This window comes from Delphinus delphis, chromosome 1, assembly GCF_949987515.2.
Source record: "Delphinus delphis chromosome 1, mDelDel1.2, whole genome shotgun sequence".
NCBI lineage: Eukaryota > Metazoa > Chordata > Mammalia > Artiodactyla > Delphinidae > Delphinus > Delphinus delphis.
The window spans coordinates 64,074,000-64,101,892 of record NC_082683.1 but is presented as its reverse complement, the minus strand read 5'-3'; the positions used below and the strand labels follow the sequence as shown (position 1 = coordinate 64,101,892).

Sequence of the window (27,893 nt, the reverse complement as noted above, 5' to 3'; positions counted from 1 at the left end):
CTGAAGGTATCACACTCACTACATTCAAATTATTAAATTACAAAGTGATAAAAATCGAAACAGTATGGTACCAGTTTAAAAACAGACACTTAGACCAATGGAACGGAATACAGAACTCAGAAATAAACCCACGCACACATGTTCAACTAATCTTTGACAACGGTGCCAAGAATACACAATGGGGAAAGGATAGCTTTTTCAATAAATGATATTGGGAAAACTGGATATCTACATGCAAAAAATAAAATTGGGTGCTTATTTTATACTATGCACAAAAATCAACTCAACGTGGATTAAAGACTTAAACATAAGACCTGAAACCATAAAACTCCTAGAAAAAAACATAAGGGAAAGCTCCCTGACATAGGTCTTGGCAATGATTTTTTAGCACAAACAACACAAGCAAAAAAAATGTGGGACTATATCACACAATAGTTTCTGCAGAGCAAAAGAGACAATTAACAAAATGAAGGGGGAACTCAAGGAATGGGAGATAATGTTTTCAAAGCATATGTCTGGTCAGGGGCTAATATCCAAAATATATAAGGAACTCATATAACTCAAGAGCAAAAAAAAAAAAACAAGACAAAACCAAAGAAGTCAATTTAAAAATGGGCAAAGGAGGGCTTCCCTGGTGGTGCAGTGGTTGAGAGTCCACCTGCCGATGCAGGGGACACGGGTTCATGCCCGGTCCGGGAAGATCCTACATGCCGTGGAGTGGCTGGGCCCGTGAGACATGGCCGCTGAGCCTGCGCGTCCAGAGCCTGTGCTCCACAACGGGAGAGGCCACAACAGTGAGAGGCCCACGTACCGTAAAAAATAAATAAATAAATAAATAAATAAATAAATGGGCAAAGGATCTGAATAGAAATTTTTACAAAGAAGACACACAAATGGCCAATAGGTATATGAAAGATGCTTAACATCACTAATCATCAGAGAAATTTGCAAATCAAAACCACAATGAGATACTACCTCACCTGTTAGTATGGCTATTACCAAAAGTCAAAAGATAAGCGAATAGAGAAAAGAAAACCCTTGTACACTGTTGATGGGTATGTAAATTGGAACAGCAATTATGAAAAACAGTATGGACGTTCCTCAAAAAATTAAAAATGTAACTATCATATGATCCAGCAATTCCCACTTCTGGGTACATATCCAAGGGAAATAAAATCGCTATCTCAAACTGGTATTTGCACATCCATGATTATTGTAGCATTATAGTAGCCAAGATATGGAAACAACTTAAGTGCCCATCAACAGATGAATGGATAAAGAAAATATAAATATATATAATGAAATATTATCTAGCCTTAAGAAAAAGGAAATCCAGCCATTTGCAACAACATGGATGAACCTAGAGGACACTATGCTAAGTGAATTAAACCAGACACAAAAGATAAATACTTCATGATCTCACTTATACGTGGACTCAAAAAAAAATCAAACTCATAGTAACAGAGAGTAGAGTGGTGGTTACCAGGGACTAAGGGGATGGAGGAAATAAGGAGATGTTGGTCAGAGGCTAAAAACTGTTATATGATGAATAAGTTCTGGAGACCTAATGTACAGCTTGATGACTATAGTTAATAATAATGTATTGTATTGTACACTTTAAATTCCTAAGAGAGTAGATCCCAAGTCTTCTCATCACACACACAAAAAATTGTAACTATGTGAAATGATGGTTAATTAGATTGATTGTGGTAATTATTTCACAATGTATACGCATATCAAAATATCATGTGGTACAACTTAAATATGTACAATTTTTATTTGTCAATCATGCCTCAATAAAGTTTAAAAAAAATCAGCATAGCAACAAGAGCTGCAGTGGGAGCTCACATAGCCTGTTCCAAAGTGACTGCTGCTTATAAAGTAAAACAGAGACTGGTGATATATTGCCCAAACATTTGCAACTGGTAGGTCTCTTTCTAGAACTTCACTTCCTTTGATTTGAACCATCTGCTTTCCAAAAATAAGTCATATTTCATCTCAAATTTGATAATGCTAGTTTTCTTGTTATTTTATATATGTAATTTATATGAATATTAAAGAAGACTAATGAAATATAACCAGATAAAAGTCGTGATAAAAATTATCAAAATTTTATACTCAGATTACTTTGCATATATCTTTAAATTCTTATTTCATTCAAAAGATACTAAAACAATAAATTGTAGCTGATCCATGGTAAGGGTTGTTTAAGCAGGAAAGAGGATTCTGAATCCAACCCAGTGACTTGCATTTAAAGTAAAGGCCTTGGCCTCATATCAAAAGAGTTATGAATAAATGTGTATTTATATGTTAAATGAAAACAAAATAGTCAACTATAGTATGTATTTGAATATAAGTTCTCTCTTTTTTTTTGTGGCCTCTCCCATTTCAGAGCACAGGCTCCGGACACGCAGGCTCAGCGGCCATGGCTCACGGGCCCAGCCACTCCGCGGCATGTGGGATCTTCCCGGACCGGGGCACAAACCCGTGTCCCCCGCATCAGCAGGCGGACTCTCAACCACTGCGCCACCAGGGAAGCCCAAATTCTCTCTTTTATCAGTGGGTCCTGATCACCTGAGATAAGAGGCTTGGTAATGTCTGAAGAATGTATTACCTAAGCTGCTGGGAATACTGATGGGCCAACAGCACAGCCCTCAGCTGTCTGCCTTCTCTGGAGATTTCCCTTGGCTAAAGAAGCTGCCTTGCAACCATTAGAATCTAATGATTGGTTATTTTGCCAATATAAAAGCCCAGCCTCCTCATTCCAACTTGTAAAACTCTCAGAGGTCATCCCATCCTCAGAGCTCTCTAAGGGATTGACTGAGCTTTTGTTGAGACTGTATCACAGTCCAGTTTCTCCCCAGCTCAGTCCTACTTTCTCCCCTTCCCTATAGGTGTTGATCCTGAAAGCAGGCTCCGATAAACATCCTGAACTTAATGTCTGTGTGAGTCTGCTTCCTGTGAGTTCCACGGTAGGCTTCCAGAGTGCTTTCACTTTAATCTGGCTCTCAAAGAACATCTAACTGCTCGCATCCTGCCTGAGGATCAATGTCAAAGTTGACAGTCTGACTTAGACACAATCTAGAGATAGAGTCCACAACTTCTTTCCATCCTTTTACCGTTTTCAACTCCTCTCTCCATGCCTCCTCCTCTTGTGGAGGCTCACAAAAATGAACAGCAGATGTCTTATTTCAGTATACTGTAACTTTCATTATATCATTACCATATCATTGTAATTAATAACTATAATATGGTAACATCAGCTATTATAATAAACAGACCCTCAAATTTATGTCTCAAACCCAATAGAAGTTCATTGTTTGATCATTTACCAATAATCAATAGGTAAACAAACTGGCATTATAGCCCTCTTCTACACAGTTGTTTGGAAGGTTCTGCTATTTTCACCAAATGGTTTCCAAGGTTTCTCTGAGAGGTGACTTCATTCTAGTCAACAAAAAGGGGAAAAACATATGGAGGAGCAGCTAAGGGAGTTTTTGGAGGCCACACCTGGAAATGGTGCACCTGACTTTCACTGAGTCCTCAGTCGGAGGCCACACCAAACCGCCAGAAAGACTGGGAAATGAAGTCTTCGTGAACATCCAGGAAGAAGGAAAGAACATAGATTTTGACGAGCAGCTCTGACACACTAGGGTCATCCAAAGACTTCATCTCCCAGAACACAGTGGGTCAATTCTCCACACTCAGTTTCAATTCTGTTTTGGGGACTTGTGACTATTCTGTGAATTTGAATTCTCTGTTAGACTCTTTCTCCACCTGAGCATTTAATATGACTATTGCTGTTGATCTCTTTTCGTACCTTTTCTGAAATTATCTAGGTTACTTCCAATTTTCTATATCACTCCTTACTAACAGACAAGAGAGAAATGTGTACATATTTTATTTTTAAGCAGTATTACTGTAGTATAATTTATACACTAAGAATTGCATATATTTAATGTGTACAATTTGATGAGTTTGGATATATGAAAACACTCATGGTATTATCACTACAATCAAGGCAATAAACATATCCATCACTTTCCAGAGTTTCCTGAATATGACACCAAAAGCACAGGCAACAAAAGCACAGACAGGCAAGTGGAACAACATCAAACTAAAAAGTTTCTGCACAGCAAAGGAAACAATCAACAGAATGAAAATGCAACCCGAGGAATGGGAGAAAATATTTACAAACCATATACCTGATAAGGGACTAATTTCCAAAATCTGCAAGGAACTCAACTCAATAACAAAAACACAAACAGTTCTACTAAAAATGGGCAAAGGACTTGAACAGACATTTCTCCAAAGAAGACATACAAAGAGCCAACGTGAATGTAAAAACTGCCTAATATCATTATCCAGAAAACGTAGATCCACAATGAGATGTCACCTTACACCTGTTAGGATGGCTGTTATCTAAAAAAAAAAAAAAAGAAGAGAACAAGTGTTGGTGAGGTTGTGGAAAAACAGGAACTCTTGTATACTGTTGGCAGGAATATAAAATGCACAGCAGCTATGGAAGTATGGATATTCCTCAAAAATTAAAAATGGAACTACTGTTTGAGTTAGCAATCCCACTTGTGGATATACATCCAAAAGAATTGAAATCGGTATCTCAAAAAGATATTAGCTCTCCCATGGTCATTGCAGAACTATTCAAGATAGCCAATATATGGAAATAACCCAAGTGTCCATCAAAAGATGAATAAAGAAAATGTGTTATATACTGCAATAGAATATTATTCAGCCTTAAACAAGAAATTTTGCCATAGGCAACAACATGCATGAACCTTGAGGACATCATGCTAAGTGAAATAAGCCAGAAGGACAGAAGGACAAATACTGCATGATTCTTCTTATATGATGTATAACTAGCAGAGAATACAATGGTGGCTGCCAGGTGGGTGGCAGCCCACAAGTGGGTGGGGAAAATGGGGAGTTGTCGTTCAATAGATATGAAGTTTCAGTTATGCTAGATGAATACACTCTAGCAACTTGCTGTACAATATAGTGCCCATAGTTAACAATATTGTATAATGCATTTCAAAATGTTAAGAGGGCAGATCTCATGTTAAGTGTTCTTACCACAAACAAAACAAAGGGAATGTCTATGTATTTTATAGTCATATCTTTTCCAGAGTTCCTATATACATTTACACTGAAATACGCAATCACATTTCATCAGTGTATTTATGCTGAATAAAGGAAACAGAACCTGCATATATCAGTATGAGTTCTAGGTTCTTTCATTACAGTTATTCCTCACAACAACGTACAAAGTAAATATTGTTATCATGATTAGACTAGAGAGAAAAAATTTAGGGTTAGAGGTAAAGCAATCACCCCACCCCAACCCAAGGCCAATCAGGTAGTAAACAGAAAAATTGACACTGGAAACCTAAATTTGTCTCCAGAGCATTACCACAGTATTAACCAATAGGTATATTGCCTCAGGACTGGTATCTGTTCAAAACTGGGATAGGAATTATGAATAATCATGCTCAATTTTAGTGTAATATCTTAGTAGAAGTGTGGTTTTTACTAGACATAGAGCACCAACGTTCTGGGTTTAAGATTTTAGTGCTCTACGCTCCTCTCCAGACACTCTCCTGACTTTCACTTTGCTCTCTGGCAAATAATTTATGTGATGCAATCTTCAGCTCTAATACTGAAATGATAATTCTGTAATTCCTCTCAAGGTGTTTCTATCAGGAATGGTAACTAACATTGGCTGGAGGTCACGTATGAGTTGTGTTTAAAACAAACCCTTAGAAACTTGAGATACTGATATATGTAGCTATATAAATACACTGTAAAATATATAACTTTGTGAATGTTCTAGGTCTTTTAAAAGTTGACTTTTCATACAAAAACAATTCTTGTGGTCCACAGCCTGGATTTAATGCACCTCTGGCCAAATAAGTCTTTTCAGAAATGTTTCTTACCATGTCCTTAGATGTCTAATGATTTGCTTAGATTTTTGTTTCTTGGAAATTATGACAGATTCCATTTAATCCTGCCCACAAAATTATTGAGGTGAAGAAGATACAGCCACAACTGTGAACTCAAAATGAAAACGAATATATAGAATTCTAAGTTATAAAATTAGCTAGAAAGTTTGGAAAGCTTTTTAATGTGAAGAAAAAGAATAAAAAAATTTGTCATTTGGTACCTCTTTAACTCAACATATTATTTAGATGCCAATATCAGCAAATAATTCAGTTTAATACAATATAACAAATATTGGTTTCCTACCCCTGAAGGTGACATACAAGTCTCACCATAAAAGAGCCACTGCCTAACTCTCTAGCATCGTCTTTCCAAATCCCCTTATCTTAAACTTCGAAGTCCAGACACAGAACTGCTTGTATTCCCCCACATATTATGTTTCTTGCCTCTGTGACTTTGTTTGTACTGTTTCCTCCACCTCAAATGTTCCCACATCAAATAGGGTGACTTGGCTTCCACATCTCTAAAATGAGGATAATAATATCACCTATCTTATGGAGTTATTATGAGTATATAAAGAGATAATCAATGTAAAGTGCTTTGAAAATAACTGGCATTTTGAAAACACTCAATAAAAGTTGTTTTCACAGACAGGTGGCTTAATCTGTGTTATATTTTACTTCCCAATAATTTAGCCAATGACATACTGTTAATGGAAATCTACTGTATCAAGATGTTTCTTTCAAAAATGCTGAAGTCTGCTTATGTGACATGTAACTGTAAAACTTGGGCTTACACTAGCAGCATGATAAATAGCAAGATAAACAGATTATACACATATACAATGATAAATTATCTAAGTGAAAAATACACTTCAATATTCTGTCATGTAAGTGCAAAAGCCAATAACCGTAAGCATTCAAACACATAAGGTCATCACTAATCAGCACACCTCAGGTTAGAGGCTACTATCTTTATGGTGGCAAATAATGTGACATGTTTCACAAAATCAATAATTCAAGAGGTTCTTTATCTCTGTTTTTTCCCCCTCTGAAGAACAGGACTTCACCTGTCTCTTTCCACCTCTGATATAATTCAGAAAGAATAATATCAAGTCTTAATTTAAAATGAGTGATGTAGTACAGAGTTTCAGACCATATATCTCTTCAAAGCTGTCAGTTTCCTTTCACTACTTTTCCTATATTCCAAAAACAATTTTAAATTAAACATAGATCAATAATAAATCTTCCAGTTGCTGTCTTATTTATGGCATTGCAAGAAGAGATACTGATGTTATTTTTATAAGCCAAGATGGACACTTTCTGATTGCTTTAGAATTTAAAACAACTAAAATGTTTTAGGAATTTCATTAATCATGAGATGTCTACTATTTTGATGACCTTAAGTATTATTCCCTCATGTGTCTCTCATATAAGGTACAGGAAAGCATGTCCTATATAGTATATGGGAGAAGAAGCTCAGTTTTCATAGCCCAAACTTGATAAGTATAAAATTATGATATGATTTGAGGATTTATAAGGACGATAGATGATTTATCCAAATACCTAAGACCTGATCTATTCCAGATTTATGATACCTCTAAGAATTTAGATGATTTAACTCCAAAGTTGAATGATGAAATATTAGCAAATATATAGCATAATAAAAATTGTAGTTATCAATTTGTAGTTGTGCATTTATATTTAAATGCAACTTATACACACACACACCACAATTTATTACTTTAATGCTTACCTTCAAAATTGTATAAATGCCCAAGGGCCCTCACAGCTCACTACAATCATGAATTACTATTTGCATTCCCTGACTATGTTGTGGTGTTTGAATCTTTGTGACACCAATATCAGGTTGTCTGTTGTGTACCTTCATTGTCTACTTTTTTTTTTTTTTTTTTTTTTTGCGGTACGCGGGCCTCTCATTGTTGTGGCCTCTCCCATTGTGGAGCACAGGCTCCGGACGCGCGGGCTCAGCGGCCATGGCTCACGGGCCCAGCCGCTCCGCAGCATGTGGGATCTTCCCAGACCAGGGCACGAACCTGTGTCCCCTGCATCGGCAGGAGGATTCTCAACCACTGCGCCACCAGGGAAGCCCCATTGTCTACTTTTTGAACAGGTATGCCTATTGTGATAATCTATGCCTAGTTCACCACTGTATGCTGGGTGTATGAAAGACAGATAACTTGTCTCTTTAGTTCACAGGAATTCAGATTGAGATAAATCATAGTAGAGATACTGAACTCAAGGAGCCTCATCTACATTTGGACCTAAATTATCTTATGAGATTCTGGAATCTGAGCATGATGTAGTAATGAAATATGGCTTTTGTAGTGACATTGGAGGGGTGAGTATATTTTGAATATGAGATTAAAGTAAATAAATGAAAAACAACACAGTTGTAACATCCCAGAAACTGATAAACTGATTTTTAAAATTATAATGGATGTAAAAGGCCAAAACTGGCAAAGAAAAATCTTAAGAACAAGATTAGTACATTTATACTCCTGGATATCAAAACTCATTATAAAGCTTCCGCAATGAAGACAGAGTGGTTTTGACATACAACAAACAAATAGAGCAGTAGGACAAAATAAGAGTCCAGAAACAGACCATCACAATTACAGACACCTAATTTTTGGCATAAAGCAAGATGGAACAAATGGAAGTACAAAACAAACTGGCAGATTTAACACTGAATATATAAGTAATAACATTCAATGCAAATGGATTGATCTTTAAATTAAAAAAATGAATATTGGGTCAGGATAAAATAAAATTCAATTTTATGCTATTTATAAGAAACACCTCTAAGTATAGTATTTATAAAGGCTTAAGCTAAAAGGATAAAAAAAGATATGCCCAATAAATTCTAAGCAGGAAAAATTGGTGAGAAAAATTAGACTACTTGGGTAAAGCAAAGCATTGCAGGAGATAAAGAAGGTCTATTCATTGTAACGAAAGGATCATTTCCCCAGGAAACTATAATCATGTTAAATTTCTGCATACCTAATAACAGATAGCACTAAAATATACTAGGTATATATACTAGGTATATACTAGGTATACCTTACAGAATTAAAACAAGAAACAGATGCACAGTCATGGTGGGAGATTTCAACACATAGTTGACAGAATAAGTCCCCCCATCCAAAAGGATATAAAAAATATGAAGGACACAAATATTTGACCTAATTGGCACACACAAAACAGTAACAAACAACGGCAGAGTGCATATTCATTGAAAGAGCACATGAAACAGTCACAACATTGACCATATATTGGCCCATATAGCAACACTTAATATATTTGAAATACTGGGAAAACTAATGATGAAGTTTTCTGACCATGGTGCAAATTAACTTAAAAATTAATAACAAAAGGGTAAATAAAAAATATTGTTTGTAAAGTTGGAAACTTACTTCTTTTTTTTTTTTTGCAGTACATGGGCCTCTCACCGCTGTGGCCTCTCCCATTGCGGAGCACAGGCTCCAGACGTGCAGGCTCAGCGGCCATGGCTCACGGGCCCAGCCACTCCGTGGCATGTGGGATCCTCCCGGACCAGGGCATGAACCCGTGTCCCGTGCATCGGCAGGCAGACTCCCAACCACTGCACCACCAGGGAGCCCAGAGACTTACTTCTAACTAATGTGTGGGTCAAAAAGAATTCAGAGTAGAAGTAAGAAAATATTTTGTACTGAATAATAACAAAATATGACATACCAAAACTTGAACAGTATAGTTAAAATAGAATATTGAGATGTATAGCCTTAAAAGTTATTAGAAAAAGGCTAAAAATCAGTGAGTTAAGCTATGTATCCACCTTAAGGAATTAGGAAACAAATAGCAAAAATTAACTCAAATAAGTTTGAAGGTAAGATAAGAAAAAAGGTACGAGCAGAAGTTGGTGAAAAAGAAAACAAACATGTAATAAACAATGAAGCCAGAAGTTGATTCTTTGAAAAGACTTATAAAATTGCTAAACTTCTGATGAGAGTGACAAGTAAAAAGAGACACCAAAATAATGAAATGAAATGGAATGAAAAAGAATATACCACTATTGATACTGTAGAAAACTAAGATTACTGAGGATATTGTAAGCAATTTTATGTGATGTTTGAATATTTAGATAGAAAGTCTAAGATTTTTTCTATTAATTAAGATAATGTGATAACATTCTATGGATAGACAAATTGACCAATCGAACAGAATAAAATCTAGAAGCGGACTCACAGGTAGACACAATATATCACAGAGTTGATATTGTAGATCATCAATAAGGAAAATATAGGCTTGTTAATAAATGTTGAGACAATTGAACATAGAAAAAAATTAAGCTGGACCCATACCTCACACCATAAATTGGAATCAATTTTAGATGGGTAAAACACTTAATATTAAAAACAAACAGCAGAACTTTAAGAAGAAAATAGCTTCATGAAATTAGGTCTGGGGGAATTCTTGAACACTATATGCAAGCATTAACCATAAATCAGGAGAAGCCATTTATAGCACATACAACCATAAAGGAGAAAGGAGAGGCAGTTTATAACAGTGGTTAAGGTCAGGGATTGTGAAGTCATACAACCTAGGATAGAACACCATCTACATCACTTACTAGCTATGTGACCTACATAAAGTTATTTAACCATTCTACATCTCAGTTTCTTAATCTGTAAAACAAGATTAACAATGATGTCTATCCCCTAGATAAAACAAGATAATTTGTATAACGTGCTTAGAACATTTCCTGGCACATAATAACCCCTGTAAACATGTATAAATCTATTATTATTATTCATAATACATTGAAAATCATTCCAATGAATCAATTAAAGTAGACTTACAATTCAATGGAAAAATACAAAAAGGCACTTCACAGAAAGAGTGAACTCCAATAGCCACATACATATAAGAAAGGTTCAATCTCATAAGTAATCAGATAAATGCAAATTAAAACCAAAATGTAACAGCATTCCATAGCCACCATTTTGGGGGAAAAAACAAGTCTACTATACTCATGTTGGTGACAATGTGAAGCAAGAAAACACTCACATATTCAGTCATCCACTGGGTGGGACTGTAAAATAGTTCAATTCCTTGAACATTCACATACTCTATAACCTAGCAATTCTTAGATTTATATCCTAGGGAAGATCTTATGATAATACTCCAGGAAACATGTACAAAAATTATCCTACAACCTTGTCTGTAATAGAAAATTATTTAAATCTGTTCAAATATCCATTCAAGATTAAATTGAATAAATAAATTGTGGGAAAATAAATGAATCACAGCTATACAAATTAACATGGATCTTACAAATATAATGTTGAACAAAATAAACTAAGTCACAAAAATTTTATGTGTGTGATTTCATTTACACAATGCTCAAAACATAAAAAATTAAAAACAATATAATTCATGATGTTATACATGTACACATACATATACATAATATCTAGGAAAGCAAGAGAATAGTTATCATAAGTCAAAAGAGAGAGAGAGAGCAATTACTCTAGGGAAACAAGATGAAACCAGAAGGTCACATAAAGCTCTTATGAGGAAGCTCTTATAAGTTTATATATATCCTTGTATATGCATGATAATTTCCTCAATAAAAATAAATTTTAGAAAGGATAAAAAATGTATTGTACAGTTGGAAAGCTGTCCAAAGTATTTTTTAAATAAGCAAAAGATGCTTTAGAAGCATTTGGTATGATTCTATTTTTGAAGAAGATATGTATATATGAAAATATCTTGAAGAATATCCATCAAAATATCAAAAGCAGTTACCTCCGGGTAACAATGACTGGGGAGAGGTAGCCATTAATTGTATAGTCATTTCTGTAAATTTTTTTTTTTAAGAAAATGTATTCACTATAGTAATAAGATAGAAAAAAACTTTAAATGTAATAAGTAAGTTTAAATAACATTATATATTTCACAAGTCCTTGTTTACCTCTTTCCATGTCAATGTATAGCCTTGCACAATGTTATGTTTAATGACTGCAGACTACCCCACTGTGCCATGTACCTTTTTTAAATTAAATTTTATTGAAGTATAGTTGCTTTACAATGTTGTGTTAGTTTCTACTGTACAACAAAGTGAATCAGCTATACATATACATACATCCCGTCTTTTTTGGACTTCCTTCCCATTTAGGTCACCACAGAGCATTAAGTAGAGTTCCCTGAGCTATACGGTAGGTTCTCATTACCAAGTACCTTTTTGATTTAGTCAGTGTTTATTGCTGGGCATTTAGCTTGTTTTACTTACTTATCTTACATGGGCACACTTGCAATTCAATTTCTTATAATTTCCAAAAAATAAATTTCTAGAAGTGGATTTGCTGGATCATAACATATGCAAAATTTTAAGGCCAAAAATGCAGGAAGTTATCATAATTTGACAGCAGTGTTTCAATGGTAAATTTATTATTCACATATTGGTACTGGGTTTTATTCAATTACAAATGTTATGTAAGCTCAGAGAGATTCGAAAGGCTTAGTTACCAAAATTAGACACAATAATAATTCCAGCAAGGGCCCAGACTTGATCTCTTGAAAAAAGAAAGAAATGTAGAATGCCAAAATATCTTAAGCAAAGAATGTATCCCATACATCCCTGTCACTCCATAGTTGGTATATTACCTCATATGTGGAAATGCTCAGAAAGTGATTACTTAGCTGGAAATTCTAAGTTTGCCTGACTCGCAGGAGATTCACAGGGAAAACACAGAAAAGTTAGAAGAACTTAACTTTTTAAGTCCGTATTAGAACAACACATTTCAACCCTTCTTAGCATCATCAGTTTAAAGGTTGTGTATTCACTTTGGCAACCAATTACACTAAAAGATATAAAATCAAACTGGAGAGGGACTAGACATATAGTAATTCTCTAAGTATTACATCAGCGGGGGGGGAAAGTGGATATAAATAATCCAAAGATCTTTATTTATCTTGACATTTCATAAATGGATCACAAGCTATGAATGTTGAGGCTGTGTGATAGCACAGCACTGTGAGTCAGTAACTGATTTTATGCCAGAGAGCACAATTCTCATGTTAGATTAGAGACAACACTGTTGATTAGAATGGGGATTAGTAAAGTTCAGCCAAGTCATAGAGAGACATGCAGATCTCACAGTGAATGTTCCCTTTTTGTGGAGTAGAATTAAATTTAAATTCTACTACTCTCTTTTGTTAGGGTCAAGCTTCATCATTAGATTAAGTCCAAATTCCTCCTTTATGTTTTAAATAGGTCAAAAGATATACTGAATGGACAGAGAAAAAATTTTAAAGGTAAAACTTGATCATTAGTTTTGTTTGCATAGGCTGTATACTTCATTTTATAGAATTTATAAGAGTAATTTGTATGAAGCTATTCAGAAAAATTGCTTGTGATTTGGTAAGCTACTTTTCTCATAAAAGGTATCATTAGAATCTCTTCTGCATTTATTGAGAGGAGAAATGATTTTACTCATTTTGTATAATTTCTAAAATAACACTTAAACATTAATTTAGTCATTCAACAAACATTTATTAAAAATGTGTACTATATGCAAAAGCACAAAACTTGTACCTGTGAGGATTTTAACATGCAGTTCCTATGCTCAAGAAAAATATATAATAAAACAATCAAATAAAACCATGTTTATAAAACACACAGTATTAAATGCTACAATAAAGGTATAAAGTGCTGTGCTTGTTAAGAGCATAGAAACACCTCAAGGTAGAGGGATCCAACATTTTCATGAAGGTGTCATTTTAGCTGAACTTTGAGGATGGGTGGGAGGGGCAAACTATAAAGAAACTATGGTGTGATAAAAAGCACAGGGCATATAAATGGGTCATTTAATTTAATTTAGAGCATGGGTTGCAAAATGAAGAATATGAGGACCCACGGCTGAAAAGGTAGGAGAGCTGGGTCATTACTTCTGGGTGTATTTTGGAGTCACCAAGGTTCTTGGTCTGAGGAGTGACTTTATCAAAGTCATGCTTTAGAGAACCTGGTACATTTTTAGTTTTTAGGATGAAGTGAACTATAAAATATTGGGGGACAGCCTTATAAGTCAGAGTACTACTACAAGAAGTACAGGAGGATGATGCCAGTCCTTTACAGCTCTAGACAAAAGATTTGCATTCATAGCCCTTTGTCTTACTTAATTTGGAATTTCTTCCAAGTTTCCTGGATAGTCAATGCATACCTTTTCAGGAGGGAATTATGAGAATGATTTTTCAACTTCTGTCAGGACCTGTCCAGGTGTGGAGATCTGCAGTAATTATGGGATAGCTTAGCCCAGAGATTAGGAAGTTAGTTAGTAGCCGGCTTCAGGGCACAGAAAAAAGGAAAAGGGCAGCAAGGTTAAAGATGCTACAAGGGGTTACACTTGAATTGCTTCTCAAAGTAACTCTAGAAGGCTTTATGTGCCTTTCTTAATTGATCCATGCTTAACAATAGCTACATCTGTCTGATATTCAGTTGTGCAGGAACATGTGATGAGGCAGAGGTGCTGAGTGCCCTTAAGGGACATCTCAGAAAAGAGATGCTGTGAGAGAGGGTAGCTGCTAGGACCAGTCATGGGGGTTCTAGCCTCTCACTCCACCTAACCTCAGCAAATTTATAAAGGTTTCTTGGATATCCACCAAAGGGAGTCATCAAGGAGAATAACTCACTCAATGTTCAAAGAAGATAAAATACTTAAAGGACTCTACTCCCTAAATACCATCCCAGAAGGAAGCATTCCTGAGAGAAAATTACTTGGCACCCACAATCTACTTTACTGTTATCTATTTACTGTTGGACTTGAAGGTCAGGTAGAAAATATTGGTCTTCCAATGTATTCCTAATTGAGGGGAAGAAGAGTAATAATTTTTTGCCCTCCTGAGACATAGGAAGCTTGGAGGCTCTGAAACTTTGGGGATGTGACTTGAGCAAGCTCTAGAAATCTTGATTCAAAACTCAGTTTTCAAATACCGTAGGGAGTATGGCATGGGAAAAGAAAGTTAAGTGCAGATGCATCAAAATATATAGCTGTTTCTTATATACCTAACAAGGAAATTATTTCTGTAGCTGATAATTGTATAATTTATATATGAATTATATATGATATATAAAGATCATTATATCTATATTTACATCTATCTATCTAGCTAGCTAGCTAGCTTTTTTTAATGTATGAAGGACCTAGGATATTGGAATCAATTCAGTGCATAGAAGCGTTGGCATAGAGAGGCAAATTCACAAAAAACACTGTTAACAAAGGGATTTCTAATTCAGATTGATTTGATTAGCAATAATCTTTAAATCTAATTTCTCAGGTAATGTTTCTTTCATCACTTTTTAGGGTAGCAAGCTGATGAACATCTCATTTACATTTTTATTAGCCTATAAAGTTTTCCTGCTTATGCTTTTTTTTACCTTACCCCGAAAGCAATACTTAATGTTTAAAAATAGCTTATAGAATCTATGGCAAAGACTTAGGTGTGAAAAAGAAAAGTGACACTTAGCTAGCATACCCTTACATCATTATTACAATTAATACATACTTAAAGCATTGTTTCTGAGACCATAAAATTACTGATTATGATGCATGATCTATGATTTTGTCTCAATTTCCAGACCAAAAGCCTAGACAGTAGGAGACTGCCTCCTTGCCTTTAATAAAGAGTATTCTGTAACACAGGGCACATTCAGTAACTGGAGCATAGAGTTTCTGGCTTCGACTTCTGAGAAAACCACTTTTGAATGCCACAGAAGATATAGTGTTCCTAAATCAAGTCTCAGTTATTTAAGACTGTGTGTTTAGTTTCAGACTTAACGAATTTGACATGAAGCTTTCTCAGACTTTGCCATCATGGAACTGCAAATGACTATTCAGACCAAGTTTAAAGTTAATACCAATGAATAGTGATAAGAATACCTATCCATCATTAATGGATAGAGTAATATTTAAGCAATAATTTATAATGATGTGCATTGACTGGTATAGTTGGTCCTTGCCTATGCTTTTTGTACCTGAATTGTGGTAGCCCATTATGTTCATATAGGATTTGTTTCTCTGTCTGCAAAATTTGGGAGAAATCAGAAATAAGTTAACAGTGCTGCATACTGTGAAATCACATAGAGTTACATACCAGAATCTCAGAGAAAGAAATACAGACAGACGGACCCAGAGAGAGAAAGTTTCTAAACTTTTTTACAAATCCAGCATTGATTCCAAAGCCCAACAAAGATCATTGCAATGGACTGAATGGGTCCTGAACTCTGTCAAATTCATATGTTGAAGCCCTAAACCCTAGTACCTCAGAATGTAATTGTATTCTGAGATAAGATCTTTAAAGACATAATTGAGTTACAGTGGTCCCTAATCCAATACAACTGGTATCCTTATAAGAAGAGGAGATTAGGACAGAGACAGAGAGACACCAGACATCTGTACACCAATACAACCATACGAACACGCAGCAAGAAGGCCATCTGCAAGCCAAGGAGAGAAGCTTCAGAAGAAACAAAACCTGCCTACACCTTGATCTTGAACTTTTAGCTTCCAAACTGTGAGAAAATAAATTGTTATTTAAGTCATCTAGTCTGTGGTCTTTTGTTATGGAAGACCTAGCAAACTAATATAATAACACAAAAAAGAAAACCATAGACTAACTTCACTTATGAAATATTAGCAAAACAAGTTTAGTAGCAAGCTAAGAGAATAATGTGCCTTGACCAATTGTATCACTCTAGGAGTACAAAATCATTCAATGGAAGAATGACAATTGTTCTGGAAGCATCAGCCAATGCAATTAGGAAAGAGAAAAACAAGACTTTAATTATTAGAAGGAAGCAATATTATTACCACATCTAGGAAATATAATTGTCAACCAGGAATATACAAAAGACTCACCTAAGATATCTACTCGAAACAATAAATCAGTAAGTTCAATGGTTATAAAATTAAAAATCAATAATCAATAAAGTTTCCTATATATAAACTATAACAAATTAAAAAAAATACAGTGGGGCTTCCCTGGTGGCACAGTGGTTGAGAGTCCGCCTGCCGATGCAGGGGACATGGGTTCGTGCCTGGTCCAGGAAGATCCCACATGCCACGGAGCAGCTGGGCCCGTAAGCCATGGCCCCTAAGCCTCTGCATCTGGAGCCTGTGCTCCACAACGGGAGAGGCCACAACAGTGAGAGGCCCGCGTACCGCGAACAAACAAACAAACAAAACAATGTCATTTGCATTAGCAGCTAAAAGATAAAATCCCTAGGAATAAATTTTAACAAACTCACAAGGGAAATATTCTGCAGAAACTTAAATAAATGGAAAGAAACATATTGTTCTTGAATAGGAAGACCCAATATTATGGGATTATTTATCTTTCCTAAATTAATATATAAATTAGGATTTAACCTAGTTAGGATACCATCACATTTTTTCCTTAGGAAAAAAAAGCAAATAACAATAAAATCAGAAACAAAATAGAACAAATAAAAAATGACAGCCTACTTTGTTAGCAATTGTGTTCTAGGCAGTGCCTAAGACTTAACATATATTAAGTCACTTAATACACACACACACACACACACACACACACACACACACACACAGCCAACATGGTGGGTAATAATATAATCTCCTTTCTAAAATTAGAAAACTGAGACCCAGAAAGGATAAATGACTTTCCCAATGGCATACAGCTAGTAAGTGGCAGATACTTTCTGAGATTTAAATGTAGAGAGTCTGGCTTTGGAGTCCATGCTTTTTACTATTGTAATCTAGTGCCTCTAAAGTTCATATAAAAATTTAAAATGTAAGAATAGTAAGGAAATTCTGAAAACAAAGAAGTGCCAGGGGAGGGTACCTGCACTTTTAGATATTAAAGCATAACCTAAAGGCACACTAACTAATAAAAGAGTTGTGTTTGCTATTAGCATTGGAATACACAGATAGACCCAAATACAAGACAAAGGGGAAAATAAGGAGTATTCAATACATATTGTTTGACTACCTGAATAACCTTTTAGGAAGAAAAATAAAAACTGAATTCCTATTTCATTCCTTATACTAAAAGACATTCCTGATAAAATCTACATATGGGGGGAAAACAAAATTAAAAGTACTTGAGGTAAATATTTGTGATTTCCTTTTTACACAATCTTTAAAGGACCAAGTCTTTCTAAGCAGAGGCCACAAAGCAAAAAATTCAAAATCTAGTCACATAAATTTGAAAACATATATTAAAAAATGCTTAAAGAGGAAACTAATAAAATAGGCTGCAACAGATATGACAAAGCTTAAATCTTCAATGTACAAGGGTATCTTCCAAGTCAGTAAGAAAACAAAGTTAATACAAAAATAGGCAGCCTATAGGATAAGAAATTCAAAGAATCAACAGTGTATCAATTAAAAAAACCTCAATCCCTTATACTTAACAAGATTTTATTATTTATATAATTGGGAAAGATAATAGATATTGCTATTTTATGCAAAGGAAAGCAGGTATTCATACTGTAAAAGGTAAATAAATCCACTTTTTGAAAGGCTTTTTGGAAATAATTATCAAAATATAAAATTCACATACCCTTTTGCCCAGCTACAAATATACGCATAAATAATCATGGATGTTAAAAAGATAAGTCCATTACACCCCTCCTACCACATCAGCGTTCACACGTTAATGGCATTTCCAGGGTTCAACTATGTTGTAGCATGTATCAGTACTTCATTCCTTTTTATTGATGAATAAAATTCCATAGGATGGATATATCAAATTTTATGTATTCACTCATCAGCTGATATACATTTGTTTCTACTCTTTGATTATCATGAATAATAATGGTATGAACGTTCATGTACAAGTTTTCATGTGTCTTGGGTATATACCTAAAGTGGAATTATTGGGTCCTATAGTAATTCTATGTTTTACTTCTTCAGGAACTGCCACACTGTTCCAAAGCAGCTGTACCATTTTATCTTCCCACCAATAATGTATGTGTGTTCCAATTTCTCCATATCCTTACCAATTCTTTATATGATTTATTTTATTATATTCATCTTACTGGATATGATGTGGTATATCACTGTGGTTTTGACTTGTTTTTCCCTAATGACTAATGATGGACATCATTTCATGTGCTTCTTGGCCATTTGTATACCTTCTTTGGAGAAATGTCGGTTCAAATCCTGAGCCTATGTTTTAACGGGGTTATTTATAATTATTGTGTTGTATCTCCGTTATATTTTAAACTTTCATTTATATTAAATACTGCTCCTATAAGATTTTACATCTCAGAAAGGAAAAGAGAGGTTAATATGCATGGAGTGCCTACTGTGTGTCATAGTACGAGGCACATGTTACACATAGTGAGTAGTCATTATCCTGAGCTCTAGAAGAAGCCCTGAATGATGCTTCAAAAGTTATTAAAATAATTTGAATTTGGGTCAGCCAAAAGCAAAATTGTAAAACAAACGAAGGTGGTACCTCTTACTAATTATTGATTCATATTTTCAAGCTATCTTTCTCTCAGATATCTTTAAATCTTATTTCTCCTAATACTTTTTAGGGTAGTGTTTCTTAAATTTGAATATGTATATCAATCACCTGGGAATCTTGTTAAAGTGCTGACTTTAGGTAGGTCTGAGATTCTATTTTTTAACTAGTTCCCTGATGATCCTACATTGCTGGTCAGTGGATCATATTTCAATTAGAAAGGTTTTAGTGTATGAACTGATTACTAAGATTTTAACTATAAGAGCTAACCTCAAGGATTAGGAAATTTTGCATTTTTACAGAGGTGCCCTAAAATTTATAACTGCTTCAAAATCTAAAGAGTGAGTCTATGGTAGGCAGGGGAATTGATAATCTTGAACAGGGGCCTTATCTAGCATGTAAGAGGTGGTACACCCATTCAGGAAGAGGCCCTACTTGGCCACTTTCTCTAATGGAGGTGTTCCTAGCCTGACAACTTGAACACATGCTGTGACTACATAATGCAGGTTTAGAACCTGAAGGTTTAGTTGAAATTTTTCTTCCAGCATCAATTTATAATGAAAATAGAGGAGCAGTTGAAAAGAACTCCAGTTACACTACTGGTTGAACTGTATACATTTTGCTGTTTTGCAAAATAAAGGCATTTATAATTATAACATGATTCTGATATAAACAAACCCTGTTGAAATAAATAAACCTTGAAAATGTTATGCTAAATAAAAGAAGTCAAATCACAAAAGATCACATATTTTATGATTCCATTTATATGAAATGTCTAGAATAGCCAAAACTATAGAGATGGACAGTATGTTAGTGGTTGTCTAGGTCTAAGCAGTGAAGGGTAGATGGGACTGATGGCTATTGGATATTATGTTTCCTTTTGGGTGATAAACATGTTCTAAAATTATAGTGATGATTATACAATTCTGTGAATTTGCTAAAAAAAACATTGAATTGTACATTTAAATGGGTGACCTACGTGGCATATACATTTTATCTCAACAAAGCTGTTTAAAAATGTAATGCAGAAATATCAGAGATAAGGAATAGAGCTTAGAAGAATGGGTTTCATATAAAGAGGCACCAGAATACCTTGATGTGCTTAGTCTTTGAGACAATTCAGAGCTGAGAATAGAGCACATTTCCCTGACATTTAAATTCTAAGTTTCTATCTACCACTTCCAAAGCTTAAATTCTGGTCAGGTGGGCTGAGAAGTTGCTGTTTGGATTAAAAGAAGGGCAGTGTAGCATTGTGAGAGCTGGCTCTGACACCACACAGCATGTAAACACCCACTCTTCCAATTATTACCTCTGTCACCTTGGACAAGTTACATAACTCCTCTCTGCCTCAGTTTTTTCATCTGGGAAATGAGGATAAAATTTCGAATGAAGATGAAGTCAGTTTTCTGATTCCAGATGAAGTTCATAAGGGATTATTGCCTAGTTATAAACTGGAGGCATATCTGATACTTTTAAGCTATAAAACTCATGAGTATATTATCTCTTTAAAAGGGAGAGAGAGAGAGAGAGAGAGAGAGAGAGAGAAACCACATTTTATAATTCCAAGAATTCACTTGTTTGTGCCTTTGGAAAGAAAACTCAAGCCATTTTAAAAGAAATAACAGGGTCAGAAGCTTCTCGGTATACAAAACTCTCTCCTGAAACATTCAGATGATTTAGTTAAGAATGAACTGGAACAACATCAACAACATTTCCTTGAAATCAGATATAAATTCCAAAAGAACTGGGAAGCATTTGTGAAGCAGTGCTTGAGTAAGTGCTTACAATCCAAAAATGGGATGAGGTAGGATAGAATAAATTCAACTATGAAAATAATATTATCACCTGCACAAAGTATATATGAAACTATGCCTTTCTGTGAAAAAGAAAACACTCCATAGTTCCTATACATTATATATTGCATCATCCCAGACATGCTTTTCTCTTTGCTATTCAGTTGCCTAAAGCTACACATAATTGATTTGTCTCCTGATAACTGCAGAAACGACTGCGTGAAACACCAAAGTGTAACAGCTTTTAAAAGAGATACTCGAGACTAAGTATGAAGTGGGGTGTATGCACTTGGGGTGTATGTATGTGTGTGCATGTGAGGGTATGTGTGTGTATTGAATGCTCACATACATGCATTATATCTCCATGGGTTCTTATGCCCATTTACTAAGTGCCATATACAGTTATACTTGAATCAATTAATATTGCTTTAATTGTACATGTAGCAATATCTGGGCCTTAGACAGTAACATATTCAGTTTCTGTTTTGTTTTCTCAATACTTGTTTGGTGTCTTATGGCTGCAAGCCCTGTTTCAGCAATACATACAAGAGTCATAAGGGAGTAATTGTTTTTTTTAATTACAAAACTACAGATGTGAAGTCAGATAACCAGGTTTGAGTCCTATCCATCTCATTTATTTATTATCTGCATGGTCCTGTGGAAGTCATTTAACTTCTTCAATCCTCAGTTTCCTCACTGGTAAACTGAGTCTAAAGGTAACTATCTCACAGGTGAACCAAACGACAAACGTATGTGAATGATAAAACACTATCACATGTTAGTTAATTGTTCTCATTTTCCATGCTTGAGAGAGTATATGACTCATGTACCCTCTGGACTCAAAGGGGAGAAGAGAGTTTAATGCATGTTTATTGATTGTCGACAGAATCTCCGGCCTTGCATAAAGCAGCACATGCATATGTATTGATAGATGGATAAATTAGTCAGGGAGAAGTAGTGAGACTCAGGACAACCAATATTTGCCTGCTTTTCAGAGCACAGTAAATCTAAATCTGAGTCTCAAATTGCAGTCAGCATGTCTAGGAGTTTGCAGCACGTGTTCTCCTCTATTATTGAAGAAGACAGCTGCCTAGTCAATGTAAATTTTATTGTAAAATTGTTTAATAGAATTTACAATTATGGGAGGACAAACACACTTGAGACACTAATGGAGGGTCTGAATTTGATATGCGTAGACAAAGAGGCCTGTCAGACTTAGCATCAGTTATTGTTTCACAGAAAAATGTGGGCAATAAAGGAAAGTGACTACTAATGAAAGGAAACTCCCACTGATCCATTGCCACCATTCCTGCTAACCAAGAGTAAAAACTAGGAGTGGAATAAGCATCTAAATTTTTGGTATAGCAAATAAATACTATTATGTATATTTTACCCTATTGCACTCAACATTTCTACACCATATGATACCCAGGATCTTTATCTATTGAAACTCTCTATACCCTTAATTATTGTGAGACTATATTATCCTTGTTTCCCTCACACCACTCTGACCAATCCTTCTTTGTCTCCTCAATGGCTATTCAGTAATTCCTAAAGTCTCTGTGGATGTTCTCTTAGGCTTAGCCCTTGGCCAAATTTCAGCTACTGTTATGGCTGCAAATATCACGTATAATTTCCAAAAACTTTCATTAAGTCCCAACTTCTCCACTGAATACTAGTTGTATATTTTTAAATGATTAACAAACATTTCCACTTGAAAACTTGTATGTGATCAGCAAATCAACGTGTCTGGAGGTAACTGGTTTTTCCTCAGAATTAAATCCTTTATCCAATCCTTTATCTTTGTCTATTTAATCATCATATCATCACTCTGGAATCCACACTAAATACTGAAGTCAGAGAAATCCTCTTCAACACATTATTTATCATGTCTCCAATCATTCTCTTGCTCAAAAAGTCTCAATGGCTCCTCATTTCCTAGTGGAAAAAAATCCTATTGGCTGTAAGTGTGTTTAAGTGTGGGAACTTCTGTGTTTTATTCATCTGTTTATCTACCACACCATATAGTCTTGTGTATTGTACATCATAAACTATAATAGTTACTTATTGAATTGAGTTAAACTCCTTGGACTTCCATTTTCAGTTTCTTTTTTTTTTCTTTTTTTTGCGGTACACGGGCCTCTCACTGTTGTGGCCTCTCCCGTTGTGGAGCACAGGCTCTGGACGCGCAGGCTCAGCGGCCATGGCTCACGGGCCAGCAGCTCCGCGGCATGTGGGATCTTTGCGGACTGGGGCACGAACCTGTGTCCCCTGCATCGGCAGGCGGACTCTCAACCATTGCGCCACCAGGGAAGCCCTTCGGTTTCTTTAATCTGGTCCATTCCTAACATCCTACAAGGACCCTTCACAATCTGTTTCATGCTATCATTCTATTCACTCTCCCCTAAATGTACTCGACTCATTTGTCCTCAGTTTTAGACATGATTCCTCTTCTTTTCTATGTCCAGTTCTTACCACTTTTCAAAGTTCAGCCCAATTTCAAACCACCTCTCATAAATCCTTCCCTAAATCTTCTAGTCCACCTTGATCTCTATTCCCAGTAAAATCCTAACACTTCTAAATTTGTGTTCTTTGCCATTCCTTGCTATGTAATGATCATATTTCTAATTATTCCTAATATCAAACCCACTCTGATCTTTGACTCTTTCTCTTCTATAGTTATGACCATATTGATATTTTACTTTTGAATTGCTTATATAAACTTTCTTGTGTATTTATTTTGTGTGTCCAGCTACACTATAAAGTCTTTAGGGGGAAAATCTATGCCTTATTTTCTTGTATCATTCCCATATTCTAGCACAATGTTATGGAAAAAGTAGAGGCTCAAAAATATTTGCTAAATGGATGAATGAGTGTGTGTGTGGGGAAATGCATTAAAAGTGGGTATTGCAATTAACAGCTGTGAAGGAAATATTTCAAATTAAAAAATTCTGTATTTTGAATATGATGCTTTCAGGTTTTTTGGATACCATTTTCCTATATGATCTGTAACTTAATTAGCTCATTAGATAAGAAGAGAATAAAGACTAACGTATACATACCTGCTTTATGCAGTATCCATGATTGACTATAAAAGTCATTAAATGTTATATCAGAGCTAATGAAGGAAGTTGGAGAACCCATGGAGAACCATGAGACAAGAGTAGAGATCTATTTGGAATTATTTTGGTAAAATCTGCCCTAAGGCTGGTAGAATCAATATAATATCTCCTTCCATACTATGATAAAGCAAGAAAACAGTTATTTGAATAGGAGATGAAGAGACCAAGCTCTTAACCACCTTGTTTTTGACCCTGTTATAATTCTATCACTCAAAAATGTGATTAGCTCAGTACTAGACAAAAAGGATTTTGTTTTGCAAAACATATTCTGAAAAGAATATGTGGCACATATATACAATGGAATATTACTCAGCCATAAAGAAACAAAATTGAGTTATTTGTAGTGAGGTGGATGGACCTAGAGACTGTCAAACAAAGTGAAGTCAGTCACAAAGAGAAGAACAAATACCATATGCTAACACATATATATGGAATCTAAAAAAAAAAAAAAAGGTTCTGAAGAACCTAGGGGAAGGACAGGAATAAAGATGCAGACATAGAGAATAGACTTGAGGACATGGGGAGGGGGAAGGGTAAGCTGGGACGAAGTGAGAGAGTGGCATGGACATATATACACTACCAAATGTAAAATAGATAGCTAGTGGGAAGCAGCCGCCTAGCACAGGGAGATCAGCTCGGTGCTTTGTGTACACCTAGAGGGATGGGATAGGGAGGGTGGGAGGGAGACACAAGAGGGAGGAGATATGGGGATATATGTATACATATAGCTGATTCACTTTGTTATACAGCAGAAACTAACACACCATTGTAAAGCAATTATACTCCAAAAAGATGTTAAAAAAGAAACCAAACTTCTGTCATTTTCCTGGCATTAAGAGGTTGAATGTGTTAGTCACTGGGACTTAATGTCTACCTCATTAATTCTTCTACCCAGACTTCATATAATTACCTTCCCTTTATCACTAACCTCGGTTTCTTTTTTGGAAACCATTTACATTTAAGTGATTCTAATGGGATTTTCCCTCTCCTAATAAGTAATACAAATTCATTTATATTTATAATAAATTTCATAAGAAAGATTTATTTTCTGGGAAATAAGATAATTTATTTTCAGGGAAATATAGTAAGGAGTGGAAATGTCAACATGAAGGAAACTATTTCACTCCCATTGAGATATATTAATATTTATTGAATGAAGAGCCCTTCAACTTTACACTGTTAAGAGGGATGACTCACACCTATTTTACAGGTTTTATTTATGATTTTATATGCAGCTCTATTTGTTCACAATTGTGCATGTGTGTGTAAGTGAGGAAAGTACACTTTAACTTGCAACATGACTAAAAGGGAGAAATAGATAACTACTTAATAATGAAGACATAAGACTGCTTATTTATTACACTGTTGAGCTTACATGTGATTACCACAATTAATAGAGTGTGAAAATCATGGAAGTTTGAGTAAAATGACCAAGATTCCAGACATGGCTTTTTTTTCTCAATGGCTTTGTAATCTGTAAAAACAATTACTGTACAGAGCCTTTGTTTTATAACTACTAAATGGCAGTGACAATAAAAACTATTTCATGAGGATATGTTCAGTAAATTAAATAAACAATGTAAATTAAAGTGCTCTGCATACATGAAATTAATATCTCAACAATTAAGTTTAAGATAAGAGCCAGAGTCCCTCCTCTGGCCTTTAAAACACTGCAATCTTGTTTGTAACCATCACCTGACTTTGTCTCCATCACTCTGCCTCCAGCCCATATACACTAGTGACTTTGGCTCACTCATGCCCCTCCAATACACTTAGCTATTTTCTGCCCCAGGGCCTTTGCAGATACTACTATATATATTAATGATAGCTTCACTATATAGCTTATTTAAAATGGTGCCCACTTCTTCACTCTGCTTTCATTTTACCTCATTTTATTATTTTTCTTGTACTCACTACTAACATTATATAATATTTTTTCCTTATTGTTTGTTTTTTCCTTATTGTTTCCTTATAGATAGCTAGTGGGAAGGAGCCGCCTAGCACAGGGAGATCAGCTCGGTGTTTTGTGTACACCTAGAGGGATAGACAACACTACAACTAAATTTCAAACAATTGCCTGTTTTAATTGCTACTCTCACCTCAGTAACTAGAACAGTATCTGGCACACAACAGATGCTTAATAAATCAAATAATGCACACGTGAATGAATTAATGAATAATTTTTCATTGAGTCCTTACCATGAATGAAGCAATCTGCAAAGTGCTTTATACCGATTATCTAATTTAATCATTACAATAGGCTTATCACTATTTCTATTTTATAAATGAGGAAAACAGAGGTGTCTGAAGGTACAGTAACTTGCTTGAGGTAAATATAGCAAGTGGTGGAAACAGTTGCCTGACTCCAATACCTATGCTTTTAATCACTGCTATATAGCCTCTGTATATCCAGCCATCTTTATATTAATTGATGTTTGATTACACTGTTACAAAATAGACTGAATTTACTATCAAAAGAATATTTATATAGCTTAATTTGAACCCCAAAAGAAATGTGTGTGTGTTCATTAGTTAAAATTAAACCAACCCCTAGAATCTCAAAAGCCACCATTTGAAAACAAGAATCCAAAGAGGTAGGTTTGTTTTCACAGGTGGCCAAGATATGACTTACCTCCAGGTGACCAGCAATTGTAGCAATATGCAGGGCAGTGAGGCCGCCATACCCAACCTGCTGTATGTCAGCTCCACTGTGAAGCAGAGAAGTGATCAATTCTGCACTATCCTGCAAGGAAACACATCTTTAGTGTTACTTTTCTCTCAATAGCAGTTTTGAACACTGTGCAACAGGATATATTGATTCCCTGACTGTCAGCCAATTTAGGCGCTCAAAGAAAACTTAAGTGTGATTTCTGGCACAAGAGCACATGAGAAAGCAAAGAGCAGCTCTCAGATGGTTGAAATGTAGGAACAGATGACAGGCTGTTCAATTATAATCAATCTTCTACCACTTGACCATGAAAGACAGAAAGGACATTTACCTATGGTGAGGCTCTTGCAAACTCAACTCAAACGTACATGTAGGTCACTCCAATAAATGTGCTTTCTCCAGAAACTGCACTATTGAACTGGCTGCAGTGGGCCACTTCATGGTAGTTCAGTACTTGATTTTTCTCTAACACATATGTGTCATGGGTCCTATACATAATTAACGACATAGTGTCATGGGCTCTATATGTAATTAATCAGTAGTGTCTTTCTTAACTTGACTCATTAAAATGTTTTCGCTCAGTGAAAATGTTTGAAACATTGCTTGAGCATTTAAATTAGAATACTTTATGCAATGACCAAAATAATCCTTCCTTTCTTCATACTATTATTTGCACTGTATTTCTATCTTTGGAGAGACATGGTGCTTTTTAATAATATTAATAGAAATTAACATTCATTGAATTTTTATTATGTAATTAAACTTTCATACCCATTAACTTATTTAAACCTGGCACATGGAGACTTCAAAAATAGTTGTTGATAAAAAATGAATTAAATATTTCTCT

At 35.1% G+C, this 27,893-nt stretch overlaps 1 protein-coding gene across 1 annotated transcript in view; it reads right to left on the bottom strand.

Moving 5' to 3' along the window:
• The window catches only part of TNNI3K (TNNI3 interacting kinase), a 306,041-nt gene that overhangs the window by 228,584 nt on the left and 49,564 nt on the right, over positions 1 to 27,893 (bottom strand). Inside the window, exon 9 of the mRNA XM_060023829.1 lies at positions 27,011 to 27,121. Coding sequence (XP_059879812.1) covers positions 27,011 to 27,121 — 111 coding nt within the window. The remainder of the gene's footprint in view (positions 1 to 27,010; positions 27,122 to 27,893) is intronic.